The sequence below is a fragment of the Dendropsophus ebraccatus genome, chromosome 8 (genome assembly GCF_027789765.1).
Source record: "Dendropsophus ebraccatus isolate aDenEbr1 chromosome 8, aDenEbr1.pat, whole genome shotgun sequence".
In the NCBI taxonomy this organism is placed as follows: Eukaryota; Metazoa; Chordata; class Amphibia; order Anura; family Hylidae; genus Dendropsophus; species Dendropsophus ebraccatus.
Window position 1 is genome coordinate 112,221,734 of NC_091461.1, and position 27,090 is coordinate 112,248,823.

Here is a 27,090-nt window from a genome sequence, read left to right on the forward strand (position 1 = left end):
ACACAACGTGAACGGCCAGTCTCTGTCCGGATCATCCCGGCTGGTACTTAAGTACCAGCCGGATGATCTTTCCGGCCGCAGAGCTCTGATGCGGGTGCATAGGCGCGCTTCCGCATCAGGGCTTCCCATAGCACACAGTGAAGCAAGCGGCCAAAGCCGCTCGCTTCACTCTGTGAACTGACAGGGTTTCCTACGGCCTACGACATGTCAGTTATTTGCGGCACCGCACGGATCCCGGCCGGAGCAAATACGATGTGTATACGCTCCGGCCGGGATCGCATTGAAAATTTTATGTAGTGTGAACATAGCCTTACTTTGAACCGACTAATCATTTGCCTAATATTTCCTATCTCTGAAAGGTGAGTTTCTCATTTTACCTGTCATTGGTTGTGATGTTATGGAGGGATCAGTGTGTATACAGGTATATATATACTGCATTGTGTATACAGTATAGTATTTGTTACTTTTCAGACTATACTGATCAGTGTGATGTGCTGGGGGTGTTCTGTATATACTGATCAGTGAGACGAGCTGGGGGTGTTCTGTATATACTGAGCAGTGAGATGTGCTGGGGGTGTTCTGTATATACTGTACCTTCTGTATATACTGATCAGTGAGGTGAGATGTGCTGGGGGTGTTCTGTATATACTGAGCAGTGAGATGTGCTGGGGGTGATCTGTATATACTGTACCCTCTGTATATACTGATCAGTTAGATGTGCTGGGGGGTGTTCTGTATATACTGTGCCTTCTGTATAGACTGATCAGTAAGATGTGCTTAGGGTGTTCTGTATATACTGAGCAGTGAGATGTGCTGGGGGTGTTCTGTATATACTGTACCTTCTGTATATACTGATCAGTGAGGTGAGATGTGCTGGGGGTGTTCTGTATATACTGAGCAGTGAGATGTGCTGGGGGTGATCTGTATATACTGTACCTTCTGTATATACTGATCAGTGAGGTGAGATGTGCTGGGGGTGTTCTGTATATACTGAGCAGTGAGATGTGCTGGGGGTGATCTGTATATACTGTACCCTCTGTATATACTGATCAGCGAGATGTGCTGGGGGGTGTTCTGTATATACTGAGCAGTGAGATGTGCTGGGGGTGATCTGTATATACTGTACCCTCTGTATATACTGATCAGTGAGACATTCTGAGGGTGTTCTGTATATACTGTATCCTCTGTATATACTGATCAGTGAGACATGCTGGGGGAGTTCTGTATATACTGAGCAGTGAGATGTGCTGGGGGTGATCTGTATATACTGTACCTTTTGTATATACTGATCAGTGAGATGTGCTGGGGGTGTTCTTTATATACTGTATCTTCTGTATCTTATATACTGTATCTTCAGTGATACTTTCTGTACTATACTGGGGCCCATATAAGTTCTTGCACAGGGGCCCTTACCTGTCTAGTGTATATACGGCCATTAAAATGACACATTTATAAGACTCCTATCTAAATGTTATATAAAATACATTATTCATCCCCCGTTGCAGCGGCAGCACAAGCTACAGAAACTACGAAGGAAACCATAAAAGAACCTGGCAGGAAGATTCAAGTGATAGACAGAAACATCAAGATACATTATTGCAGCCGGCTGTAATTTATAACATTCATTGTGCAATGTCCCTAGCGTGAACAGGTGAATGGAGCTCAGCCATAAAAATGAATGGCCCTCTCTCACATGAAGAGTGGCATCACCGAGAGCGCCGACGTTAAATTACGGGACACAGGACTGGCTCCGCGTCAAATTAGGAGAGCTGAAAAATCTCTTTAATTTCCCTTCTCGTTTTTCACGGCCGCCTCTTCTTCCCGAATAGATTTTAGTTCCCTTCTTTTTGGACGAATCATCAGTTTATTTATTCAGGCGGCGGATCGTTGATAATGATTCTCTATGGCCGCTATAATCATTATTTTATCTGAGACAGCATCAGCTGTACTACCTGAGGCCGGGAACACTCATCTGGGCTCGGCACGCACATAAATACCCTTAAAGGCACCGGCTATTTCTCGTTTTTATTCAAAACTTTTTTTGTTACAGGAAAAGCTTTAGAATTCATAAGATTTTTACACACTTGTCATTAAAAGCTGGAGCAAGAGACATCAGAAATCCCACCATAAGGCGTCATACCGATACGTAACTTCCTCAATGCAAAATAGGCAACACATTCTCCGCCATCCGTATGATATTAGTAGAATCTTCTTATCTACATGGGGGCCCACACTCCCAATAGCTACATCCCTGGCCTTATGGAAGAGCTGTGTGCCGCTATACATTTTATTCCTGACTAACATAATTTGGTACATTTGGTCTCGCAAAAAAACAAGTCCTCATATGGCCCCATTGATGAAATCTATAAAATGACTTTTAGAAACTCAGGAGAAAAAAAGAAAATCAAAAATTTACAGTCATGAAAGGGTTAAAGGGGGTTAGCCAAGCAAAACATAATTTGGTACATTTGGTCCCACAAAAAACAAGTCCTCATATGGCTCCATTGATGAAAAATATAAAACAGCTTTTAGAAACCCAGGAGAAAAAAAAAAAGAAAATGAAAAATTTACAGTCATGAAAGGGTTAAAGGGGGTTACCCAAGCAAAAAAAGGTGGGCAGCAGCAGGTGCTATAAAAATAATAAACAAGTGACACTCATCTCGATCCAGCACAGCTGCTGCGCCACTGCACCCCATCTCCCACTGGTCTCCTCTATCTACCAACTCTTGTGATGTCATGACCTGACAGAAACTGCCTGCTCAACCAATCAGTGGTTGAGGCAGGACACTGCTGAAGCCACTGATTGGCTAAGTAGGAAGTTCCTTTAAAGAGGTTATCCAGAGAAATTTTGTTACATTAGAAATTCTCAGAAAAAGATACTCACCTGCCTCTGATCCCCTGCTGGTACTATTCCAGTGCTTCCAGTTTCACTGCTCAGAACTTCCTGTTTTCTATCTCTACAAATAGGAAGTGCCCACTCAGTCTGAGGTAGTCAACTAGCTGAGTGGGCATTTCCTGCGTCCGAGGAAGTAAGAAGCAGCGACACACAGCAGGGGCCAGGAGCTGTAGTGATCAGGGAAGGTGAGTATGCTTTCTTTTTATTTTTAAACAGCCACACCACCTTATTACATTTTTCCCTCACTACAATACCCCTTTATGACTTTGGGTAGAACCCTTCACTATCAAAGTGTTAAGAGTTTTTTAAATAATTTATTTACTTGTGTTCTTATTGCAGTTGATGTCTCCAGGATCCAGTAACAGCAGTGGTTCACTTTCACCATCTGCCTCATCAGATTGTCTGGTCGCTCGTGGTAGCCCCGGTCGTAGCCATGTTGCGGCTCTTCGTACACGCTTTGAACTGGAATATGCCTTAAATTCAAGAGCTTACTCAGGCTGGCCTCAGAGGTGAGTTCACTATAGTGTAGAGGCAATAATTCTGAAAATGCAGACTGAGGCTCTACATATTTCTACCATTGGGTGGTGCTTATGAATATTTTTTATTGAAGATTGTCAGCAGAAATGTCCACCTGGTCTGTCTAGTCCGCCCTTTTAGTGTTTCTTTTCTTATTATATTAGGATAGATATGAGTATCCTAGGCATGAGATAGGATAATTAAGATACATTACAGCACTCTATTTGGTCACATGCGGTACTGCAAGTGAAAAATATCAACAGTTTCAAAGGAAACATTGCTGGAAAGGTGATAAGATACATTACAGCACACCATTTGGTCACATGTGGTACTGCAAGTGAAAAATATGAACAGTTCCAAAGGAAACATTCCTGGAAAGGTGATAAGATACAATAGTGCACTCCATATGGTCAGGGGTGGTACTTAAAGTAAAATTATCGATAATTTAAATAAAAAACATTAGTGAGAGGGACAACAGGACACATAACAGCACTATATGTGGTCAGATGTGGTCCTGCATGTAAAAAATATTAACATTTTCAAAAGAAATCATACAGGGATAATACAGGACTCCATATAGTTAGGTGTGGTACTGCAAGGGAAAATATTAATAGTACCAAAGGAAACGTTACTGAAGGGGTATTAAAGATATAACAGCACTATATGTGGTCTGGTGTGCAAGTAAAAAATATCAACAGTTTCAAAAGACATATTGCTAAAAAGTAATCAGGATATTTAACAGCACTCTCTGTGATCAGGTGTGGTACTGCAAGTAAAAAAATATAAATAGTTACAAAGTAAAAACTGCTGATGGAGAATAAAAAATGCATATCAACACACTATGTGACCAGATGTAGTACTGCAAGTAAAAAAAATATCAACAGTTCCAAAAGAACTATTGCTAAAAGGGTAATTACAATACATAACAGCACTTTCTGTGGTCAGGTGAGGTACTGCAAGAAAAATATCAATAGTACCAAAGCAAACATTACTAAAAATGTAATCATGATACATAACAGCACTCTCTGTGGTCAGGAGGGGTACTGCAAGTAAAAAATATCAATACTTTCAAAACAAATATTGCTAATAGGGTAATCAGGATACATAAACAATGTAAAGAGACAGATTACAGAACATCTAGCAGCTGGCTGAGTACCACATGTATATAGGTATGGTGCATTTAATACATTATCTCATTATTTTTTTAATTAATGCTCATTTTGCAACAGTCAGCCAGAGGAAAGATCAAAAAAAGCCGAGTAAAATGAAAGCATGCGGTGTGTGTAGAGAAGGCGCAGGGTTATTCAGAGGTAATGTCTCATGGGTCACTCAGTTTTCTATGAATAATCCTGTTAATAATTCCTACCTGCAGTGTTTTGGTATACATATAATATCAATTATTCACGTTGTACTCTCAGTTGCTTCTGTTTATTCTCACCACATAATTAAAAATGAAATTCCCCAGACGCTTCCTGTTTTGATCTCTCAAAAAAAAAAAAAAAAAATCTTTTATATGTGAACACAGCCGACTGACACCGAAATTATTGCTGTACTAATTTATCAGTCCCTTGTATGACAGCACAACAATGATTTCCAGTGCTCGCCAACCCGGTCTCTATATTTCTCTATGTCTAGACGGTTTATCAGTATGTCATTTGTGTTTGTTTTGTGCTCCTGCATACTTATTACCGTATGGTTTTTGTTGTTTGTTTGTTTGTTTTTGAAATTTTTTTTGTCTCTTTTAGCTCCTGTTCTCTGATATTGTGATTTTCTCTGTATATCGAAGCTTTTTGTTTTAGCCTGGGTGACTCAGACACACAGCAGGGAGGTTGTAAGCACTAGTTATTGATATACATGACCGTATTAAAGCAAATGTACCATTATGATTATTGAATTCTTTTTATTACTACCTTGTCAGCAGGGAGATACTGGTTGCACAGTCCTTTTTTCAAAACTCTGCCGGGTTCCCGTGCTTGGCACCATTTCCTTCTTGCGCACCGGCCACTCTATGCACTGGAGGAGGGCCCAGCACCCCCAATGTAACGCTATCCCCTCCCCTTGGTGGTGTGCTTAATCCTAATGGAGGCGTGTCACCGAGAGGAGGGAATATTGTTACAAGGAGCACTGAGCCCTCCTCCAGTGCATAGAACAAGGTGGAGCACAAGACAAAAATGGCACCAAGTAGCATAGTTTTGAAAAAAAGACATCGATAATCGCCCCAGCGCCGACAAGGTGGGAAAAAAATTCAATAATCCTAATGATACCTTAACTTTAAGGCCAATGTCCATTGAAATCTATGGGTCGTACTTCCAATTTTGTGCAGAAGAATTTTTATTTTTATTGTAGAGTCTATAAAAAGAAAGCATCATAATGTATCCTATCCATAATATACAGTGGTCCCTCAACATACGATATTATTTGGTTCCAGGACGACCATTGTGTGTTGAAACCATTATATGTTGAGACCAAAATTCTATGGAAAACTGGCCCAGGTAATGAGCAGCACATGACATGTAGTATCACACTATACTGTAGAGAATCACTACTAGACAGCCAACCAGTGCAGGCAATTCACTAATACTGGGGGTTTTACCAGTAAAATGGCCAGTTTCATTGGTTGATCATCTAGTTATTTACATGTTCTACAGATCCTGACTGTCCATAGCATTGTATGTTGAGTCTGGTCTCAAGTTACGATGGTCCAGAAACGACCATTGTTTGTTGAAAATATTTTATCTTGAGGCCATTGTAAGCTGAGGGATCACTGTACACATTTCCTGCCAGGAGCATTGCATTGGTACCATAAGTACTTCATGAGCAAACATACCCCATAAAGGGGTATTCTGGTCTCAGGTATTTTCACCTATTTATTAGATAGGTGGGGACCCCGACTGTTTGCCAGAACAAGAGACCCCAGTTCTCTCAACCACAAGACTATTGCTAAGAGGAGATTGAGTGGTGGCGATTGACCAATACCCATTTATGCCACTGGTGGAAACAGCCAAGGCCGATGTCTTACAGATTCAACATCGGTGTCCTATAAAAAAAATGTTCTAGTTGTTAGGTGTTATGTACCAAGGGAGTTTTGGCCCCTCTTTTTAGAGTAACACCTCTATTGCCCTAATGTATTGCCTTTGGCATGTGTGTATATCACTAAAATATATCTTCATACAGGTTTCCCCTCTTTCTTTATTCTGCCCCTGTTTTTCAGCCTTTCCTAACTCTCATTATAAGGGAACCTGGGACCTGGATGTAAGATAGGGACAGATAGTGTAAACCCCTGTGCTAGGTCCCCCAAGACTGTCCCTGCCTACTTGCCAGCATGACTCTATCCTACAAGCAACATCGGTGCAATGGTCTTTATGCTCAGTAAATGTAACACAGAATGAGACAAGATGGACAAACACAATAAAGAATAGTAAGGCAGATACAGGTCAAACCAGAGGTAGCAGAACGGTACATGGAAAGCAGGCAAAACAGAGGAAAGAAGGACAGGCAAAGAGGTCAGAATACCAAGCAGTCCAATCCAAAACAAAACGCTAGCTCAAGTACAAGAGACTATGGCAAGCAAGGTTCTAGAGCTTAAAGCGTAACTGTCATGTTTTTTTTTATTGCAGAAATCAGTAGTATAAGCGATTTTAAGAAACTCTGTAATAGGTTTCATCAGCCAAAAAAGCCTCCTTCTGTACTCAAGAAGCAATCTCCCAGCCTCCCCCCCTGACTTCTTATCTGTGCATTATCAGGCAAACACGTCTTCATTACAGAGAAGCCAGTGAAGACGGGTTCTGCTCTCTCCATTGTAAGCCTATGAAGGGGGGAGGGGCTGAGGGAGATGAGGGAGCAGGAAGAGGTGACATGAAGGTCAGCTGTTTGTAGACTCTCTGGGCAGCTAAAACGCTAAATTCAGGTGTCAGAAAGGTCAGTGCTTATCTATGAACTTACTGAGAGAAGATTGCAGGGTGTTGTGCTGTGCAGAAATCCTCCGTGCTCATTCACTCCTAACACCCCCTCCCCTCTCCATAGCCACATAATGGAGACAGAAATTCTGCTTCATTTGATGTGAGGGGGGAGGCTGGGAGATTGCTTTTTCAGTACAGAAGGAAACTCTTTTAGTACATAAAACCTATTACAGAGTTTCTTAAAATCACTTGTATTGTTGATATTTAATGTTTTCAGAAAAATGACCCTGAAATGACAGTTACGCTTTAAGTGGACGACCCATGAGATGTCATTGTCCTTATCCAAGGCGTGATTGGACCAGCCCTCTGCCTTCCAGACCACACAGAACACCTACTGAAAGGGAATTGAATTGAGCAGCAAAAGCAACTATGCATCACGCTTCTCAATTCCAGTCCTCATGGCCCACCCACTGGTCAAGTTTTGAGGATATCCCAAAAACTTGACCAAGCAATGCAATCCAAAACACTAGTTCAAGTACAAGAGACTATGGCAAGAAAGGTTCTAGAGCTTAAGTGGATGACCCATGAGATGTCAGTGTCCTGGTCCAAGGCATGATTGGACCAGCCCTCTGCCATCCAGACCACACAGAACACATACTGAAAGGGAATTGAATTGAGCGGGGAAAGCAACTATGCATCAAACTTCTCAATTCCAGTCCTCATGGCCCATCAACTGGTCAAGTTTTGAGGATATCCCATACAAAGAACACCTGTGATAATACCTGATGCAATTATATCCCCTGTAAAATGCTAAGGAAATCCTCAAAAAAACATGACCTGTTGGTGAGGCCCGAGGACTGGAAATGAGAAGTAGCCATCTGAACCATCTGCAGCCCGGCTAAGGCCAGCAGAAGAAACCAGACGGGTGTGGTGGAACCTGTCAATCACCACACAGCAAGTGCTGAAATCAGAGTTCAGACTGGTAGAAAACATGCACACTGAAACATGGCCAAAAGTCCAGTCTTGCCATGCTTTACAGGCAGAAGACCGCACTGAGGTCTGAACATGTGCGGAAATTACACTCCTATACATTATTGCCAAGACAAATCCTACATAGTCTACAAAGGTTAAAAATACAAACACAACTTTGTAAAATTCAGCCAAAACTTTTTTTTTCTGAATTTAAAATTTAAACAAAGTTTCTAAATTACCCCAAACTCTCTCTTTCTTCTTATTTTATTTCTTTTATTTCTACGGCTGGAGAATCGGCCCGGCAGTTTGTAGATAATGGGAACGGGTTGACCATTATAGAAAATAAAGAAGAATAAGAGGCGCTATAGACCTAATTGTATTATTATATGATGCACACACTCGACAATACGTTACCTGGGCTTATAAAGACTGAGAAAAGAGACATTTGCATAGTAATAGCAGTCAAGAAGAGAAGAAGAGATAGCCTGGAGGAATGGTAGAGTGCCTTTCATCAACGCCTTTTAGACTTTCATATTATAAATACCGTCTGTAATTTATTGAAATACTTGGTATTTTTACCGTGAAAGAAAAAATATTTAATAGGAGTAGATGTGAAGTATTGTGCTGCCTATTCAGGGGCCTTGCTTAATGTTATTGGTTGGGGAACAAATGTTAAGTGAAGACAGAGGATAGAGGAAACCATCACTGAATTCTGAGCACTCTGCAGAAACTTAAAGGGGTTTTGCGGGCAAAATTAAAAGTTTCTGAGTGGCAGGGGATGGTTTAAACCAGGGAGGGGGAACCTTTGGCCCTCCAGCTGTTGCCAACAGGATCTGTTCTAAGTCCTATTCTTTTTAATATGTTTGCAAGGGATATAGGAAAAGGTTTGGTAGGTAAGGTGCAATCGGGTTGATATTCCTGGAAGTCATATCGGAAATTATTTAGCTTTACTATATATGTTGTCCAAACAATGGAAACTGCAGTTCAGTGTTTCCAAATGTAAAATAATGCACTTAGAGAGGAAGAATCCTCTATCCGAGTATCATATCCGCAGTTCTGTGTTGGCAAAGACTTCAGATGAGAAGGATTTAGGGGCAGTGATTTCTGACACCTCACAATGAGTCACCAGTGGAACCAGGTGGTAGGAAAAGCAAATCGTATGCTGAGCTGTATAGATAATGGCATTCTGGGCTATATATAATGGTATATAACTGGGCTATATATAATGGTATATATAATGGTATGCAGGGCTGTATATATGTAATGGTATGCTGGGCTATATATATATATATAATTGTATGCTGGGCTGTATATAATGGTATGCTGGGTTGTGTATATAATGGTATGCTGGACTGTGTATATATGTATATATATATATATATATATATATATAATGGTATGCTGGGCTGTATATAATGGTATGCTGGACTGTGTGTGTGTATATATATATATATATATATATATATATATATATATATACACAAAATGGTATGCTGGGCTATATATATATATATATTTATATATATATATGCTAAGCTGTATATATAATGGTATGCCGGGCTGTATAAATATAAAGGTATGCTGGGCTGTGTGTGTATATATATATATATATATATGTGTGTATGCTAAGCTGTATATATAATGGTATGCTGGGCTGTGTATATAATGGTATGCTGGGCTTTATATGTAATGGTATGTTGGGCTGTACATATAATGGTATCCTGGGCTGTATATATGATGGTATGCTGGGCTGTGCATATAGTGGTGAAATACTGTGTCTGGAGACCTCACCTACAAAATAAATAGAACGGGTCCAAAGATGGGCTGCAAAAATTGTGGAGGGTTTTAGACATTAAAAATATCAGGAAAGACTCAAGGAATCTGGAGGAAAAAAAGGGGAAGGGGAGACATGATAGAAACTTTTGAATATGTTAAAGGACTAAATGGGGGGGGGGGTTAGAGGCAACATGAGAAGAAGATGTGGTAGGTAAATCTACAATAACAGAATGTAAACCTGCCTGGTATACACATATATCTATCCTAAGATATTAGTAAACTAATTACTAAAAGGCCAGTCTAGATGGACCAGGTGGTCTTGCACCCAACACCCTACCCACAATACCCCCACTGGTGATGCCAATAATTCAGGACCATCTTGAGCCAATTCTACTACAATGTAGATGCAGCTGGCATCAGGCTCCTTCATAGAGACCTTGTAAACTTTCAAGAGTATAATAAGAAGGTGGCAAAAGATATTTATGCTTATGGGATTTAAAGGTCCATAAAACCTAAGAATGAACAAAGAAGGTAAACAGTCCATTGATAGTGTTTGTCGGTCTTTAAAAATCTTACAGAGGACACGGAACCCTTCAATTTTTGGTTGGCAGACAAGTGTGAATAAGGAAACTTTATGAAGAGTCCAGGATGCAGGCTCAGTCTTCACATTTAGAGATTAAAAAAAGGGTGTACTCACCTGCCCCCACTTCCCTGCTTCTTCTCCAATCACCGGTGTGTCCAATCGCCTCCAGCCCACTCAACCAATCACTGACTGAGATGGGACAGCGCTATGGTCAGTGACTAGCTGAGCAGGCTGCCACTCTCATTTTGGGATTGACTAAGTGACTTAGACAGCTGTCACTCCTGAGACTGTCCTGTTTCAGTCAGTGATTGGCTGAGCGGGCTGGAGGTGGCTGCGGGGGACTGGAAAAGAAGAACATTGGGGGGAGCATGGAAAAGTAAGTAGAGAAGCGTATGGGGAGGATGGGAGAGATAACACTAGAAATCTCTCGACCTTCTTCTTTTCTTTCCATGAAATCTCCTCCGGTTCCTAATAACAGATATATCGCCGCTGTTTGTAAGGAGATGAAACTTTCATTACACAGAAAATTAGGCAGAAAATTAGGCAGAATAATTGGGCTTCTCCCCATTAGGCATAAACAATTTCTATAAATTTGTCTCATATTATTTCATATAATGTATTACCGTTTCCGGCGAGATCTCACTTTTTGTTTCGAGTGTGATTACACTTTTTGTAAAAAAAAAATTACAGTAGCAAAAATTAACTATTAAAGGGAGTTTCCATGGGAAATATAAGTTTTATATGGCTAAAAATTTAAATGTATGTATATTTACTACTAACATGCCCAACCCCACAGTAATGTGTAATCCGGACCATAGCATCCTTTGCCTCAACACAGCCATAACCCGTGAAACAGAGTGTGTAGTGGCCATTATGGCTTATAGCCGCTCATTGTCCGTTCAATACAATGGTACAAAAGGTGTAGTAACCCAGCTTGGCCACTACTCAATGTATGGAGCTGTCTGCTTTCTGCCCAGTTTCAATATGCATGCTGGCGTAAGGAGAAATAAAGAACTACACAGTGGTCATTCACAGGTCCTCCAAAGAAGGAGACACTCTTTGTAACTTCTCACCAGATAGGTTTTCTAACTGGACAGACCCTTTTAGGTGAAAAATATTGGTGTAATTTAAAGGAGTTTTGTAGGAGTCCCCGGCAGACGGGGGATGTTATACTTACCTGTCTCTGGGCCCCATAGTGCGCTGTGGGGGCTTGCCGTAATGTTCGTCTGGTTATCAGGTTAGGTCACATACCCGGCTCCAGCTGCAATGGCACGGCACGGCCGATGAACCGCCTGCTCAGCTGCTCAGTGACTACATCAGTGTCCTGCCCCAGTCACTGATTGGCTGAGCGGGCAATCCATCAACAAGGTATGGCCGGCAGCTAGAGGATATCATTAAGGCAGTGCTGCAGGGTCACTGGGATGGGTAAGTATACATTCTTTATTATATTCTTGCAACCCCCACCTGCCGGTGATTTTTTAGTTTTACGGAACTTCCTCTTTAATATTGATGGCCTATTTTTTGATCAGTTTTTTAGAGGTCCTGCTGATCAATTAAATGAAGAGGCCATGAGGCTTGTGTGAGTGATCAGGCCTGCTCGCCACCAACCAGACACTGATCCGTACACTTTGTATTGCAGCTTCTCTAATTCCAATTGGACTGGGTCCATACAGTAACTGTAATAGACTCTGTTGGAGAGAACTACGCACATGGGGGGGGATTCTTATTAATTTGCCATCTGGTTATAGTGATCTGGATATCTTACCTGCTCTGGAATAGGATTAAAGGAATCCCTGTGTGCCCTATAGATCGGACCACCACCGATTACACATTTATGGCACATGGGAAAATCCCTTTAAGAATTAGTAATGAACACAAAGAGACAACACTTCCGCCGGTTTCTGAGCACAGGATATTTCTCCTCTGCTTAGCGCTGCTTCGCTTTGCTCTTCTACAACAGGTCAGAATGATTTACATTTAGTCAGTGGGAATTAATGAATCTTTAATCTTGTGGAGCAGGAGGAAAGCGGCTTCACACCAACTTACGTGGCAGCCTGAGAAGGAGAGATAACTTCCCCGTCTACCTCCGCTGCCTAATAATATACACCACCGGGGTGATTACTTAGTAAACAGAGACTATTAGGCTTCTTCTATTTTATGGGGCGGAAGCAGCAAAGACCATTACTCTAGCAGACAAAAACAATGACGGTGTGATGTGTATTTAGGGCAAGAAAACATTAAGAATTACCAAGAGAAGTGTTGGTATGAAGACATCAAGATGGTGGGTATTGTAAAAGGGGTTGTTCACCCCCCACAATTTTTTTTTTTTTTTAATCAACTGGTGCTAAAAAATCTCAACTTTTCCAGTACTTATCAGCTGCTGTATGTCCTGCAGGAAGTGCTGTATTCTTTCCAGTCGGATACAGCGCTCTCTGCTGCCACCTCTGTCCATGTCAGGTACTGTCCAGAGCAGCCGCAAATCCCCATAGAAATCCCCTCCGGCTCTGGACAGTTCCTGACATGGACAGAGGTGGCAGCAGAGAGCACTATGTCAGACTGCAGAGAATACACCACTTCCTGTAGTACATACAGCAGCTGATAAGTACTTAAGATTTTTTTATAGAAGTAAATTAAAAATCTCTGGCACCAGTTGATTTGAAAGAAACAATATTTTGGTAAACTACCCCTTTAATTTTGGTACCAAAAATGTGAATTATTATAGGATTGAGTGACATCATTTAATGGTGTCACCAAGAGACTCACTTCACATTTATTACATCTGTAAGATGTCCTAATAATGACCAAGTTGAAGGAGCAACCCCTGAACATCCTGAAGAGGGTCTGGAACTAGTCAGGCACATATCCCTTATATAAACTCCAGCCATTCAGCAGAGCGAAAAGAGGTCACATAACAAAACAAACAGGGATAAAGTTGTTCCATCTTATGATTAAGGTGAGATCGACCAACCATCTAGTGTGTACTGGACCACCTAATGTTAGGGGTGGGGGAAGAACAGAAAGAGAAGGCATGTTTAATAGAGATGAGCGAACCGGGTTTGGGTTCGAGTCGTTCCGAACCCGATCGTTCGGTATTCGATTAGCAGGGGCTGCTGAACTTGGATAAAGCTCTAAGGTTGTCTGGAAAACATGGATACGGCCAATGACTATATCCATGATTTCCACATAGCCTTAGGGCTTTATCCAAGTTCAGCAGCCACCGCTAATCAAATGCCGAAAGTTCAGGTTCGGATCGACTTGAGCATGCTCCAGGTTCGCTCATCTCTAATGTTTAATTTAAATGCGCTTATTCCCTTTGTCGTTGGTGAGACAAGCCATCACCAGAGATATCTGGCATCAGCTTTCTCCCCATTCTGATTAAATGCTTACTTAGCTGAGCATGCATTTGTACGAGGGAATTGGGAGGAAAAACGATCAACCAATTGTTCAACTAAAAGCTACTAATTGGGCACACCAGACAGAAAAAAATGAGTTTAGAATTAACTGGTGTCAGAAAGTTATTTAGATTCGTAATTTATTTCTATTTAAAATTCTCAAGTCTTCCAGTACTTATCAGCTGCTGTACGTGCTACAGGAAGTGGTGTATTCTTTCCAGTCTGACACAGTGCTCTCTGCTGCCACCTCTGTCCATGTCAGGAACTGTCCAGAGCAGGAGAGGTTTTCTGTAGGGACAGTTCCTGTCACGAACAGAGGTGGCAGCCGAGAGCACTGTGTCACACTGGAAAGAATACACCACTTCCTTCAGGACATACAGCAGCTGATGCGTACTGGAATACTTTATGGATCTGTATAACTTTCTGGTACCAGTTGATCTGAAATTATTATTTTTCCTCAGTAAGGTCTCCGATAACAGCCCTGCATGTATTATATATGCTTGTGATTTTCTGCATTTCAATTTATGGCCTAATTTTGCAGAAACTAATATTATAGTGGAGCTGGCGCCATATGCAAATGAGCCACAGTCACAGCTAATCGGCTACCAGACAGCGAAGAGCTTGGCAGCGGGTGTTCAGGTTCACAACAGCACCCCCAGAGGGCATATGTAGCATTACATGGTGTCCATTAAAATCAATAGACTATCCATGCAATGCATGCACACGCTGGGTCCTCCGGAGGGAGACTCTCTTAGTAGCCTCTTGTCCCTGCTTCCTTCCTGTTTTATCATCTCGCCATCATTACATCTATTCACGGAGATCATTTCTTTGCATCCTGCTGTAAATATTAATGTCTCGTCTCGCTAGCTGAGCGCCGCGTTGCTTTGTATAATTTTATTATAACATCAAGCAATTTCCCAACTGGCAGATGTGTCATTTTGGATTCTGGCACTGTCGCATTTCGGAGCCAGATTGCGCTCTAGATTGTTATAACGTCTCCATGATCCCCAGCCAGGCAGACTTGCCCAGAAGAGAGATGGAGACGTTTCTAATGCAGACACTTGAATAAATCAACATTTACCGACTGATTATTGAAACAAATGATTGTTTATCACTATGGTCTCTGCTTCTGGAAGGTGCCAGGACGACCGACAGAATCCTTCTCCAATATTCACAGTTCAGCGCCACAATTAATGCGTCGTGTTATTTTTAGAGCAGAGTCGTAGCCAGGCTCTTCTTCACCCAGAGAATCTGGCCTGACCCTGTGGCTTGTTGGCACCACTTGTCATCGTGTCTGCCAGGGAAAGCGTGTATACTGAAAAGTTCTACAATCTTCTAATACTTTGGGTTTCAGTTCCTTATATACAGCATCTCCGCTTGCTTTCAATGAACTACAAGTGCCAGAGATTTGTAATTTACTTCTATTAAAAAAATCTCAAGTCTTCCAGGACTTATCAGCTGCTGCATGTCCGGCAGGAAGTGGTGTATTCTTTCCAGTATGACACAGTGCTCTCTGCTGCCACCTTTGTCCATGCCAGGAACTGTCCAGAGAAGTAGCAAATCCCCAAAGAAAATCCTCAAAGAAAGTGCCAGAAATTTGGGATTTACTTCTATTTAACAATCTCAAATCTTCCAGGACTTATCAGCTGCTGTATGTCCTACAGGAAGTGCTGTATTCTTTCCAGTCTGGAGAGCAGGAGAGGTTTTCTATGGGGATTTGCTCCTGCTCTGGGCAGTTCCTGTCTCGGACAGAGATGTCAGCAGAGAGTACTGGGTCAGACTGGTAAGAATACACAACTTATGCAGGACAAACAGCAGCTGATGAGTACTGAAATACTTTTTTAATAGAAATAAATTACAAATCTTTGGCACTTGTAGTGAGGCCCCTGTCACGGCCTAAATCGCAGTGTTGCCTGAGCCTCATTCATTACTCTCCTGGTTATAGGCCATGTTCACACAACATATATTTTCGTAAAAGTACGGCCGTTGTTGCCGATTGCAACAGCCGTGATTAATATAAAAATATACGTTACCTGGCCTCTATGGAATCCCGGCTGGAGTGTATACACATAGTATATGCTTCAGCGGGGATCTCTCGTGGCGCCGTAGAAAACTGACATGTCAGTTTTCTGCGGTCGCTATTCATTGAATAGCGGCCGCAGAAAACCCTGTCAGTGCACACTATGAAGCGAGCGGCTCCGGCTGCACGCTCCGTAGTGTGCAGTAGGGAGTTCTGCGCCCGCATCAGAACTCTGCAGCCCTAAAGACCCTCCAGCCAGTACTGCAGTACTGGCCGGGATGATCTTTTCAGAGACCGGCCGTTCCGTGACCCAGCTGGGTCACGGAATGACCAGTCTCTTACGTAGTGTGAACATAGCTATAAGGTGTATACTGAGTGCTGCATAGTCTTGTGATCCCTGTTGTCTTACCACTGCTGACCTTTGACAGTGTGACACAATACTCTCTGCTGCCACCTCTGTCCATGTCAGGAACTGTCCAGTGCGGACATGCAGAGAGCTTAGTGCAGGACATGCAGTAGCTGATAAGTACTAGAAGACTCAAGATTTTTTAAACAGAAGAAAATGGCAAATCTACATAACTTTCCCTATATGAATGCATTTTTTTGAAATCCCTTGTACTACAATGCAATGTCTGGGCCTTTGCTGTGAAGAATAGAAAAGAAGGGGACCCATAGTGATCCAAAAAACTCTACCAAATCTCTACCAAACCTATGGAAAATTTTAGTAAAAACAGGGAAAGAATAAATAAATTAAATATGTGCCCCCCCCCCCCCTCCCCCTGTACAGACAGGGTTGTGACTGTAGCGTTATCTTGCTGTCTCAGGAGGTAACGCTCTGCGGGTGAGAGCCTGTAATGTCTCGGTAATGGTGTCTTGCAGCACTCTCCGGTCCACCCTGCAATATGGCGGAGTATTCGTTGCTGCTGACTCGCTATTGTGCGCTTCTGAAAACTTATGTTGATTATCCCGGCTTTTTTTTTTATTATTAAAATCTGCAATGAGTGTTAGGACAGTAAAACCATGACTAATGCCGTTCTATTCTAAAGCTCGGCAAGGTTAATGTAAGCATTATCGGTAAAGGCAGACGTGAGAAGGAGCTTCATGAGCACAATATTCACATCAGCTTTATGGAGCATTTAAAGTCAATAGCCCTCGGTATCTATCCTAACAAAGAGAGCCGGATAGGGTCTGACGGATGGAGCCAGAGAATAGATTTCTTATACTCACCCCCTTTAATCAAATCAACTTTTTCATTTATTGCCCTTTTTTCCTTTTTTTTTAAAATCTTTTTTTGACATTGTGTTTGCAAAATTATCAAGAGGCTCGGAAGCAAAGTGTCCCCAGATGAGCAATCCACATTAACATATCGGAACTGTAAATGGGAAAATGCTAATTCCTAGCTGAACACAAACAATGGCATCGCTCTTCGGTAATCGGAGGCGACGGGGAGGGATACGATGGAGAATATGAGTGTGAAACTCGCGGCCCTGAAGCTGTCGCAAAACTACAATTCCCATCATGCCTGGACAGCCACAGCTAAAGCTTTGGCTGTCCAGGCATGATGGGAATTGTAGTTTTGCAATAGCTGGAGGGCCGCAGGTTCCCCATCCCTGATGCAGAACATGCACTACAGGCAGCCAGTGCATCTGGACCATATTGGTGTCCCCGCAGCGCCGACAGTACGGAAATTTACGCAGAGCCGCACTGCTTCTACATAAATCCGGCGCACCAGTCTGTGCGCCAGGAAACCTACGCCAGCTCAGAGCTGGCGTAGGTTTCCTTATCATCATTCCTCACCCCCCTCCACACCCCCTCCCCGCATTCCTGGCAAAGCTGGTGTAAAATGGCCAGATGCAAATATATTTATTCGCAAAACGGCCATTTTACTCCACAAAATACACCTTTTTGCATTGATAAATGTCCCCCAAAGGGTATATGCACTGGGAGTAATTCTTGGTGAAAACTCTGCCCGCTTCCCTGCGCTCCCAGTTGAAGTTCCACCCCTCACATAGACTCCATTATATGCTCAGCGAAATCCGCTGAGGATATAATGGAGTCTATGGAGCCGACGGAGTGGAAAGCGGGAGCGCACAGGTACAAGCGGCGGATTCCACACAGAGTTTTCCACGAGAATAACTCTGTGTGCATATACCCTAATAGGGTAACAGCACGCAAGTCAAAGATGTGTGCCGTCTAATAGCAGTTACCTTGGGTGCTGTGTTCTGTCCATAGGATCAGGCAGATAAGATCCAACATATTCAGTCTTTTTTTCCTGCAACACCATCTGCCATGCTCATTCTTCATGCGCTCTGCAGTCTCTGTCCGCCCTTGTGTTTCCCATCCTCTCCATTACCGGTAACTTATAAATTCACATATTCTGCTGTTTCTAAATATTTGTTTCATTTGTTTTACATGTTATTCAGAATAACAAAAAAATCATTATTTTTTTTGGGGGGGGAACCAATTGTCTGCATATCAATAATTTCTTATGGGAAAATTTGTTTTGCTTTAAGAGCTTTTTGATTACAAGCACGGCCCCGAAACGGATTATGCTCGTAATCCAAGGCACCACTGTATTAGGTCTCTATAGGTTTCCAGCTTCTGGATATCAGATTTAAAAGACTGTTCCCATTCACATTGTAAAATATTGAAATCTAAGTAACAGAAATAGCCGCACCCCTTAAATATGGTCACCTCTAATATGTGAGCAGAGTAACTCACCTGCCATGTGCTAGAGAATTACCTCCTATTCTCCCAAAGGAGTATCTGCATATACGTATGGAGGAAGCCGAGGGAGGACTCTGCAGGATGCAATGTGCAGCTGCTCTCCTACCGTTACTCTTTATATTACTGGGGTGAAGTTCTGCTATTTGAGAGTGGAAAAAAGGATCAAGATTGAGGTTTGTCTTACCTGGAAAAAGCTGATAAACATTCAAGGAGACGAGAGAGACACTTGTGCACTGTGAAGTCTCCGGCTCACCAGCCGCGCAGGAGTCTACCTGAAACCCGAGAGCAGAGCAGCCCATAAAATATTCACACGTGAAGGACAAAGGTTACATGTGTCCTACGACTCCTACATATTTCATCAGGACCTATGTGGAAATTCAACATATAGAATCAATAGTATGCAGTGTCCCATTGGCCGCTGAGTGCTCTGCCACATAGTAGCTACCATTGGGGTCTAAAAAATACAGCTGCCCATAAAAGTCTATGAAGAGGAGAAGGAGATAGAGACAGAGGCAGAGAGACGGCTTGTAGTAAGTGTTGTATCTTACCCCAGTGCTGGATTCACAGCTTACACTACTCAGTACTGCTCTATATTGTTCTCCATACTGCTGTAGCTTCTGATGGTGTGACATAGAGATATAGAGGAGCAGGATCTCCTCTTCTGTGTGTTTAATAAATCGTAACAAATAATGAAAATTACTTTTTAATCTGTAGACCTCCGTTGATATACTTTATTAAAAGGGAAAAAAATAATACTTTCTCTCCACTTCTGCCCCAGTCATGTCTTGGAAGAATAGCTTTACCATGCCTACATGCAGTGACCAATGGCAACATCATGTGGAGTATTGGCCACTAAATACAGGTGTGGTTTCAACTGCATACCATGATTGAGAAGTTGCATTTCTGAGATGGGACTGGGGGGATAGTGGAGTGCCCAAAAGAAGAAAAAGTCTTACTTTCCCCCCTACTAGTTGACCATTTGAAGGGGAGCTTCAGAGATTTTATTTTATTTTTTTAAATCAACTGGTTTCAGAATCTTATACAGATCTGTACATTACTTCAAATAAAAAAAAAAAAAAACAGTCTTCTGGTACTTATCAGCTGCTGTTTGCCCTACATACAGGAAGTGGTGTATTCTTTTCAGTCTGACACAGTGCTCTCTACTGCCACCTCTGTCCATGTCATGAACTGTCCAGAGCAGGAGAGATTTTCAGTGGGGATTTGCTGCTGCTCTGGACAATTCCTGACTCGGTGGCAGCAGAGAGCACTGTGTTAGGCTATGTTCACACTACGTATCTTTTCGTAAAAGTACGATCGCTGTTGCAATCGGCAACAATGGCCGTATGTTTTTTGAAAAGATGCGTTGCCTTGCCTTCTATGGAATCCCGGATGGAGCATATACACATAGTATACGCTCCGGACAGGATCACTCGCGGCACCGTAGAAAACTGACATGTCAGTTTTCCGCGGCCGCTATTCAGTGAATAGCGGCCGCAGAAAACCCTGTCAGTGCACACTATGGAGCAAGCGGCTCCGGCCGCATGCTCCATAGTGTGCAGTGGGGAGTTCTGATGCGGGTGCGCATGGATGCGCCTGCATCAAAACTGCGGCTGCAAAGATCATCTGGCTGGTACTGCAGGGTCACAGAACGGCCGGTCTCTTACTACATGTGAACATAGCCTTAGACTGCAAAGAATACACCACTTTCTGCAGGACATATATCAGCTGATAAGTACTGGAAGACTGGAGATTTTTTTTTTTTTTAAATAGAAGTAATTTACGAATCTGTAACTTTTGGACACCAGTTGATTTGAAAACTATTTTATTCTCCAGAGTGCCCCTTTAAAGCCTTTTCACCACCTGGACAATATTAGTAACCTTGGACACATGATTTACGAACAGAGGGGGAGATTTATCAAACATGGTGTAAAGTGAAACTGGCTCAGTTGCCCCTAGCAACCAATCAGATTCCACCTTTCATTCCTCACAGACTCTTTGGAAAATGAAAGGTGGAATCTGATTGGTTGCTAGGGGCAACTGAGCCCGTTTCACTTTATACCATGTTTGATAAATCTCCCCTAGAACTTTTGTGGAACAGCGACAACAGCCATACATATACAATATACCGTATGTAAATGATCAGTGCCATGCACATATAGGTAGACAGTAGGGCCATGTTCACACACTGTATTTCATCCCTATTTTGGCCAGTAGTTATACTAAACCAGTAGTGAGTCCATGACACAGAAAAAGGTGCAACTCTTTCCATTATAGTTTATCTGTCTGTAAATCCATCTTTATAGACCTGAAATGGAGCCGCAGTAAATCTAGGTTTAGCCGTCATTGCTAAATTGAATAAATTAACTACCAGTCGTATCACAGACGGGGAATTTATCATTACATAACTCGAGCGAATGTCGGATCAAAGTAAAAACGTAAAGCGCAGGTTCGTATTTGTGAGTGTTTTTTAATGTTTGTAACCTGATTGCAACCAATTACATCTCCTTGCGTCTCGTCTATGATGTCTCCCGTATTATTAGCTCCCAGGCTCATTATTACAAGTGACTTAGGTTCCTGAGTCTGATTAATTAATCACTAAAGATATTTTAAGACACTCGTGTTAATATACTCTCCCTTTGATTTGCAAATAATAAAAACATTTCTACTTCTGCTGACAGATCCTCGCAGGTTACGCTAATTACGGCTGCCTTTTGATGGCGGCACCAATTAGACATTTTCATTTTTTTAAAAAAGAAGAAAAAGTACAAAAAAAGTAAAGTAGTGTTACTTTATAGGGTTGATGAGGATTGGAAAAATGTATGTTGTTTTTTTACCGAAACACTGCCACTCTAGTACATGGGCCAAGTTAGTACTGCAATACTGAGCTACAATACCAACATCCCTAGATAGTTCAGTGCCAGAGCCGTTACTCTGACAGGTGAACGTGTGCTGCTGGGAGAGGAGCTGCTGGAGAGTGGGGGACGGGGAGATGTTTTTTTGTTTTGTTTTTCTGGTGGAGACACAGCACAGATGCACAATGGGGAGTACACAGGAGGGGGCCAGCTACAATAGGGGGACTACAGAACTACACAGGAGGGTGCCAGCTACTATAGGGTGGCTACAGAACTACACAGGAGGGGGGCAGCTACTATAGGGGGACTACAGAACTACACAGGAGGGGGCCATCTACAATAGGGGGACTACAGAACTACACAGGAGGGGGCCAGCTACAATAGGGGGACTACAGAACTACACAGGAGGGTGCCAGCTACTATAGGGTGGCTACAGAACTACACAGGAGGGGGCCATCTACAAAAGGGGGACTACAGAACTACACTGGAGGGGGCCATCTACAATAGGTGGACTATACTAGGGGCTATCTACTAAAGAGAGCACTAACCAGGGGGCTATATGTGCATCTTTTTTATTTTAAGTGATTGTATTGGCTATGGGCAGTCCAGGGGAAGGAGTAGCGTGGCTTCGGATGTGGCTGTGAAGGTGTGTGTGTGTGGGGGGGGGGGGGGTCGCAAGTTTCAGAGGGGTTTGGACAGCGGGGAGGGGTTGGGGGGAAAGGCCGGGGGTTCCCAATTCACAGCTCTGTCCAGGGTCCCATACTGCTTAGACAGCCCTGTTCAGTGGTTTGGTGGTTGGCTGAAGGATAGATATCAGAGAGTTGTTGTTAATTATGTATATTCTGAGCAGAGACTGGTTACATATGATGTACCACAAGGGTCTGTTTGGGGTTCTGTTCTTTTAATATGTGTGTAAGTGACATAGGAGAAGGTTTGGTAGGTAAGGATAGTGACTTAGAAGGTTTGGTAGGTAAGGTTTGTCTCTTTTCTGATGACACTAAAGTCATCAGGTGTCAGCAATATGGAAAAGGATTTAGCTTTACTAGATAAGTGGTAAAAGCATTAGAAACAGCAGTTCAATATTTGCAAATGTAAAATAATGCACTTAGGGAGAAGGAAGTCTCTATCTAAGTATCATATTGGCAGTTCTGTGTTAGCAAAGACTTCAGAAGAGAATGGTTAAGGGGTAGTGATTTCTTAAACACAGAAAAAATGGACCTTGCACAGCAAAAAGATACTGTAATTACAAATAGGGTGTTCAATAAATGACATACAAACTATATTGCACACAAAGGATAGACAAAAGACCCTTGAGGAAGTCCCCCTAGAGGGACAGAACGCAGTGGGGTTCAGTGGACCCTGATTTTTCTGCCGCAGCTCCTACTTATCGGTCAATATTTTCTCCCCCATTTACCCCCATGTTTGCTTGGTTTGCATATTTTCCATTGAGCAGTTCCACCTCTGTACTGTAGTTGGTATTGCACATATTTCAGCACTAGAACTTTATAGGCATTTATGCAGGTGACAATATATATACATTTACAGCTTTGTCTGGGTACTTACTTTAAATAGGAGGCAGACATATATAAAGCATTCATTATCTGCTATTAACTTGGTGTGCCAGTTACTATACATGACATAATCTTTTGCCTTTCCGCCGGGTAGTGATTTCTGACACCTCACAATGAGTCACCAGCACAGCCAGACGGGGGGGAAACCTAATCATATGCTGTATAGTATAACCAGTGAGTAGGTGATGCCGCTGTATAGAGCTCTAGTGACATCACATCTGGAATACTGTGTCCAGTTCTGGAGACCTCACCTAAAAAAAGCTATAGATAAAATAGGAGTCCAAAGACGGCTACAAAAATGTATCACTATCCGTTTTGCATCAGTTTGTTTTATAAAATGGATACTTTAAATGGACTACTAATAATAAGAAGGGGAACACATAGGGGGAGATTTATCAAACTGGTGTAAAGTGAAACTGGCCCAGTTGCCCCTAGCAACCAATCAGATTCCACTTTTCATTTACCAAAGAACCTGTGGGAAAAGAAAAGTGGAATCTGATTGGTTGCTAGGGGCAACTGGGCCAATTCTACTTTACATATAGGGGGAGATTTATCAAACATGCTGTGAAGTGAAACTGGCTCAGTCGCCCCTAGCAACCAATCAGATTCCACTTTTCATTCCTCACAGACTCTTTGGAAAATGAGAGGTGGAATCTGGTTGCTAGGGGCGACTGAGCCAGTTTCACTTTACACCATGTTTGATAAATCTTCCCCATAGGGTATATGCACACTGAGTAATTGTCGCTAAAAACTCAATACAGAATCTGCCGCTTGTCCCCGGGTGCTCCCGCTTCCCTCTCCGCTGGCTCCATAGGCTCTATTATATGCTTGGGCGGATTTCGCTGTCCCACCAAAGAATTGTCTTTGCAGAGGAACCAATGAGTCCCAGTGCTGGCTTATTGTTTGCAGACATTGAGCTGCAATACCAGACACAACCTATGAACAGGAGGGGGCACTGATCCAGAAAAAAAAAATCTTTTAGTAATCCTGTTAACCCCTTTAAACCGTGTTCACAGATAGCAGGCCCAGGTGGACACTGTACCACTAGCACACCAAAAAATTGTAGCTATGGTGGATGGCTTGGATGGGTTACCAACAACATTTATCACCTCTCCACAAGATAGTGGACTGGCACATGATCTCTGAGGGTCCACAAATTTTCAAAAACTTGGGGCCCATTGGAATGGAGTATTGGTCACCAGGTGCACTGCTGCTCCTTTCATTCTCTATGGGACTGATGGACATAGACAGTGAATGGAGTTGCTGTGCACATGCTTGATCACTACTCCGATCAAGCCCCCGATTCTTGAGACTGCTGGAGGTCTCAGTGTCGGACCCCCCAGTGATCATACACTTGTCCTTTATCCTGTGAAGCTCTGGAGTAGTTGCTGGTCAGTACAAAATGGGAACTTTTTAGGCAGATTATGGATTTTAAAGGTGAACACTCTCTTAAGAAGTCACTGAAATGTCTTGGTGCTTCTAAGATATCAGTTTAGTTTTCTGTTTTTCCTACTTGGTATTTTTTAGCTCAGACGCCGCCCCCGGACGTGGTCTGACCTTAGAAGAAATGAGGAAAAATTTCCAGTACCCACCAATAGACAAGAATGGTAAGTACAGATGTCCCCGAAACAGTAATAACATAATTACCATGTTATTCTGCATCGCGAAGGACTGAAAAGCTGAACATTTATTTTAAGACAAGTACAATATGTTATTTCTAGCTGAAGCCTGGACTCTGAAATAAACAGATTTAAGCAGTCATCTGGAAGTTTTGTTTTTAAGACTTTATGAAAAACTATTAATAGAAAGTGAGTAATGGGGGGGGGGTTACTGTACGTTTAAAGGGGTTTGTGGAGGGACCTGGCATCAAGTGTTCACTTTCCCTGCACTGCCCCCGCAGGATAAGTAAGGCATTACATAATACACATTTAGTTCTATACACTCAGTTCTCCAGAGAAAGAAATCTTTTGGAGACGCTCTCTGTTCTTTAAATGAACTCAGAATGACCCACTAGGGTATTATACGATGGGCAAAAATCCATGTAAACCTTTTAAATAACCTTAAAAAACACAGAGAAAACAACCAATGTGCCCACACCAAACTGATTACTTGACTGTCTATAAAGGGAAGGTGGGGTTCATTCTAGCTCTACTTTAGCTGCGGAGAAGTGGCCTAGCCTCTTTCTCCACCCAAAGACAACAGAAACTTAAATGGGGGGAGGGGGGGGCACAATGATAAATAGCTTTTAAAGGAGAAGTCTGGGCAAGTCAGTTTTTTTTTTAACTCGGGAGGGGGAGGTAACAGTTTTACTTCCCCCACTTAAGAGCTGGTGGCCTTGTACCGCCACCTGGTCTCCACTTCCTGGTCTGAGCCAGACCTGGGTCGTGATGTGTGTGCTCCGCTCAGCCAGTCAGCCGCCATAGCACTTACATTATAAAAAAAAAAAAGAAAAGAATATGTCATAACGAATCAGCTTTTTTAACGTACACAAAAGTTGGTCAACTACGTTTTTGTGTACGTTAAAGAAACAGATGCTTTTTTTTTTAAATGAAAGTCAATAGAAAAACGGATCAAAATGGATGGACACAAATGCATCTGTTTTTCCATGCGTTTTTTTTTTTTTTTTTGCAAAAACGGATGAGAAAAAAAAGTAGTGTGAACCAAGCCTGAAACTGCAGTCACCTGATCTATCCCATTAGTATTGTCAGTTGGTCTCCACTGCACATGCAAGCAAGAAGGATGGTAAGTAACAAGGATGTGGTCACCGTTTAGCGATGAAACCAGGAAGTGATCAGATTCATGGGGGAGAAGAACAGTACAGGGATGGGAGTTATTTACTTAAAAACAGTCCATTTGTACCCCTTTACATACTGTATATGTATGTGATAGACATCCAACCTTACCAACTTTGCTTTGTAGAAAAATCCTTTTAAGTCCCACCCCTTCATTCAAGCAATAATGGACAGAGAAGGCGAGGGAGATCAATCAGTGCTATTTCCATTCCCATTTGTTAGATTACATACAATTACATTTCCCCCGTTAGTAAATATTTAATGTAGGTGACAGCTATGGGCCTAATGCACGATGTCACGAGGGATCGATGGTATCTAACAGAGAACACGTGTCTGGAACGTGACCCATCTGAAAGACACCGCATTTACTTTATTTCTGTTCATTTAACAGGTTATGTGTCTGATCCCATGAGCACAATGCGATTTCATTCTTGCTGCAGGAGCAGCAGTTTCGAAGACAGTAACTGACAGATGGAGCTGTTACTGGCAGTGACGATATCCCGGTAAAAGGGCGAGCACACCGCCACCTGACAGCCCGGAGGGAAGTGTTTACACGCGACAGTCATCTTTTTTTATTTATGTCGGATAATTCATCTTTATGGTTTTGTTTTGCTCTTGTCTCATTACATGATATGGCTTTGAGCTTTTATCAAATGTAACCTGGCAAATAACACTCAAATCTTTGTAATGGTATCTAACACGAGCCCGGTGGATTCCCTGCTAAGTTGGAGTTTTCTTAAAGTGTGCCTTGATTATTTTTGCAAAAGCAGTACATTAAAATATAATAAACTTGTAACGTATCTTACTAGAGCAAAGTGCTGTCTTCCTCACTGTAACACAGTCATTTGAAGAAATTGAGGAGAGGAGAGGTGAGGGGGGAGGAGGTGATGCAGCTGCAACTTTAATCTTAAAAGGTAAGCGTCAAATTAATCATAAATAGTGCCCGCCCTTGCCCCTTGGCAATAGCCATCACTAGTTTCAAGTTTTTAATCTGCCCATTTGATTTTTAGTTATATCTGTTTATAAGAAGGTGGCTGACCTTGCAGCTTCCACAGGGGTAGTCACTCACTGGTAAATCTGTAAAAATGGGACGT

General features: G+C 42.3%; 1 protein-coding gene across 4 annotated transcripts in view; it reads left to right on the forward strand.

Moving 5' to 3' along the window:
* Positions 1-26,784, forward strand: part of TNNI3K (TNNI3 interacting kinase) — a 154,777-nt gene extending 127,993 nt beyond the window's left edge. For 3 of the 4 annotated variants that reach the window (XM_069981434.1, XM_069981435.1, XM_069981437.1), the window contains 3 exons: positions 3,236-3,405; positions 24,732-24,811; positions 26,388-26,784. In XM_069981434.1, coding sequence (XP_069837535.1) covers positions 3,236-3,405; positions 24,732-24,811; positions 26,388-26,464 — 327 coding nt within the window. In that variant the 3' untranslated portion in view covers positions 26,465-26,784. Of the gene's footprint in view, positions 1-3,235; positions 3,406-4,641; positions 4,712-24,731; positions 24,812-26,387 lie in introns of those variants that run through there. The other variant, XM_069981436.1, reaches the window with a different exon arrangement.
* Positions 26,785-27,090: the final 306 nt, after the last annotated feature.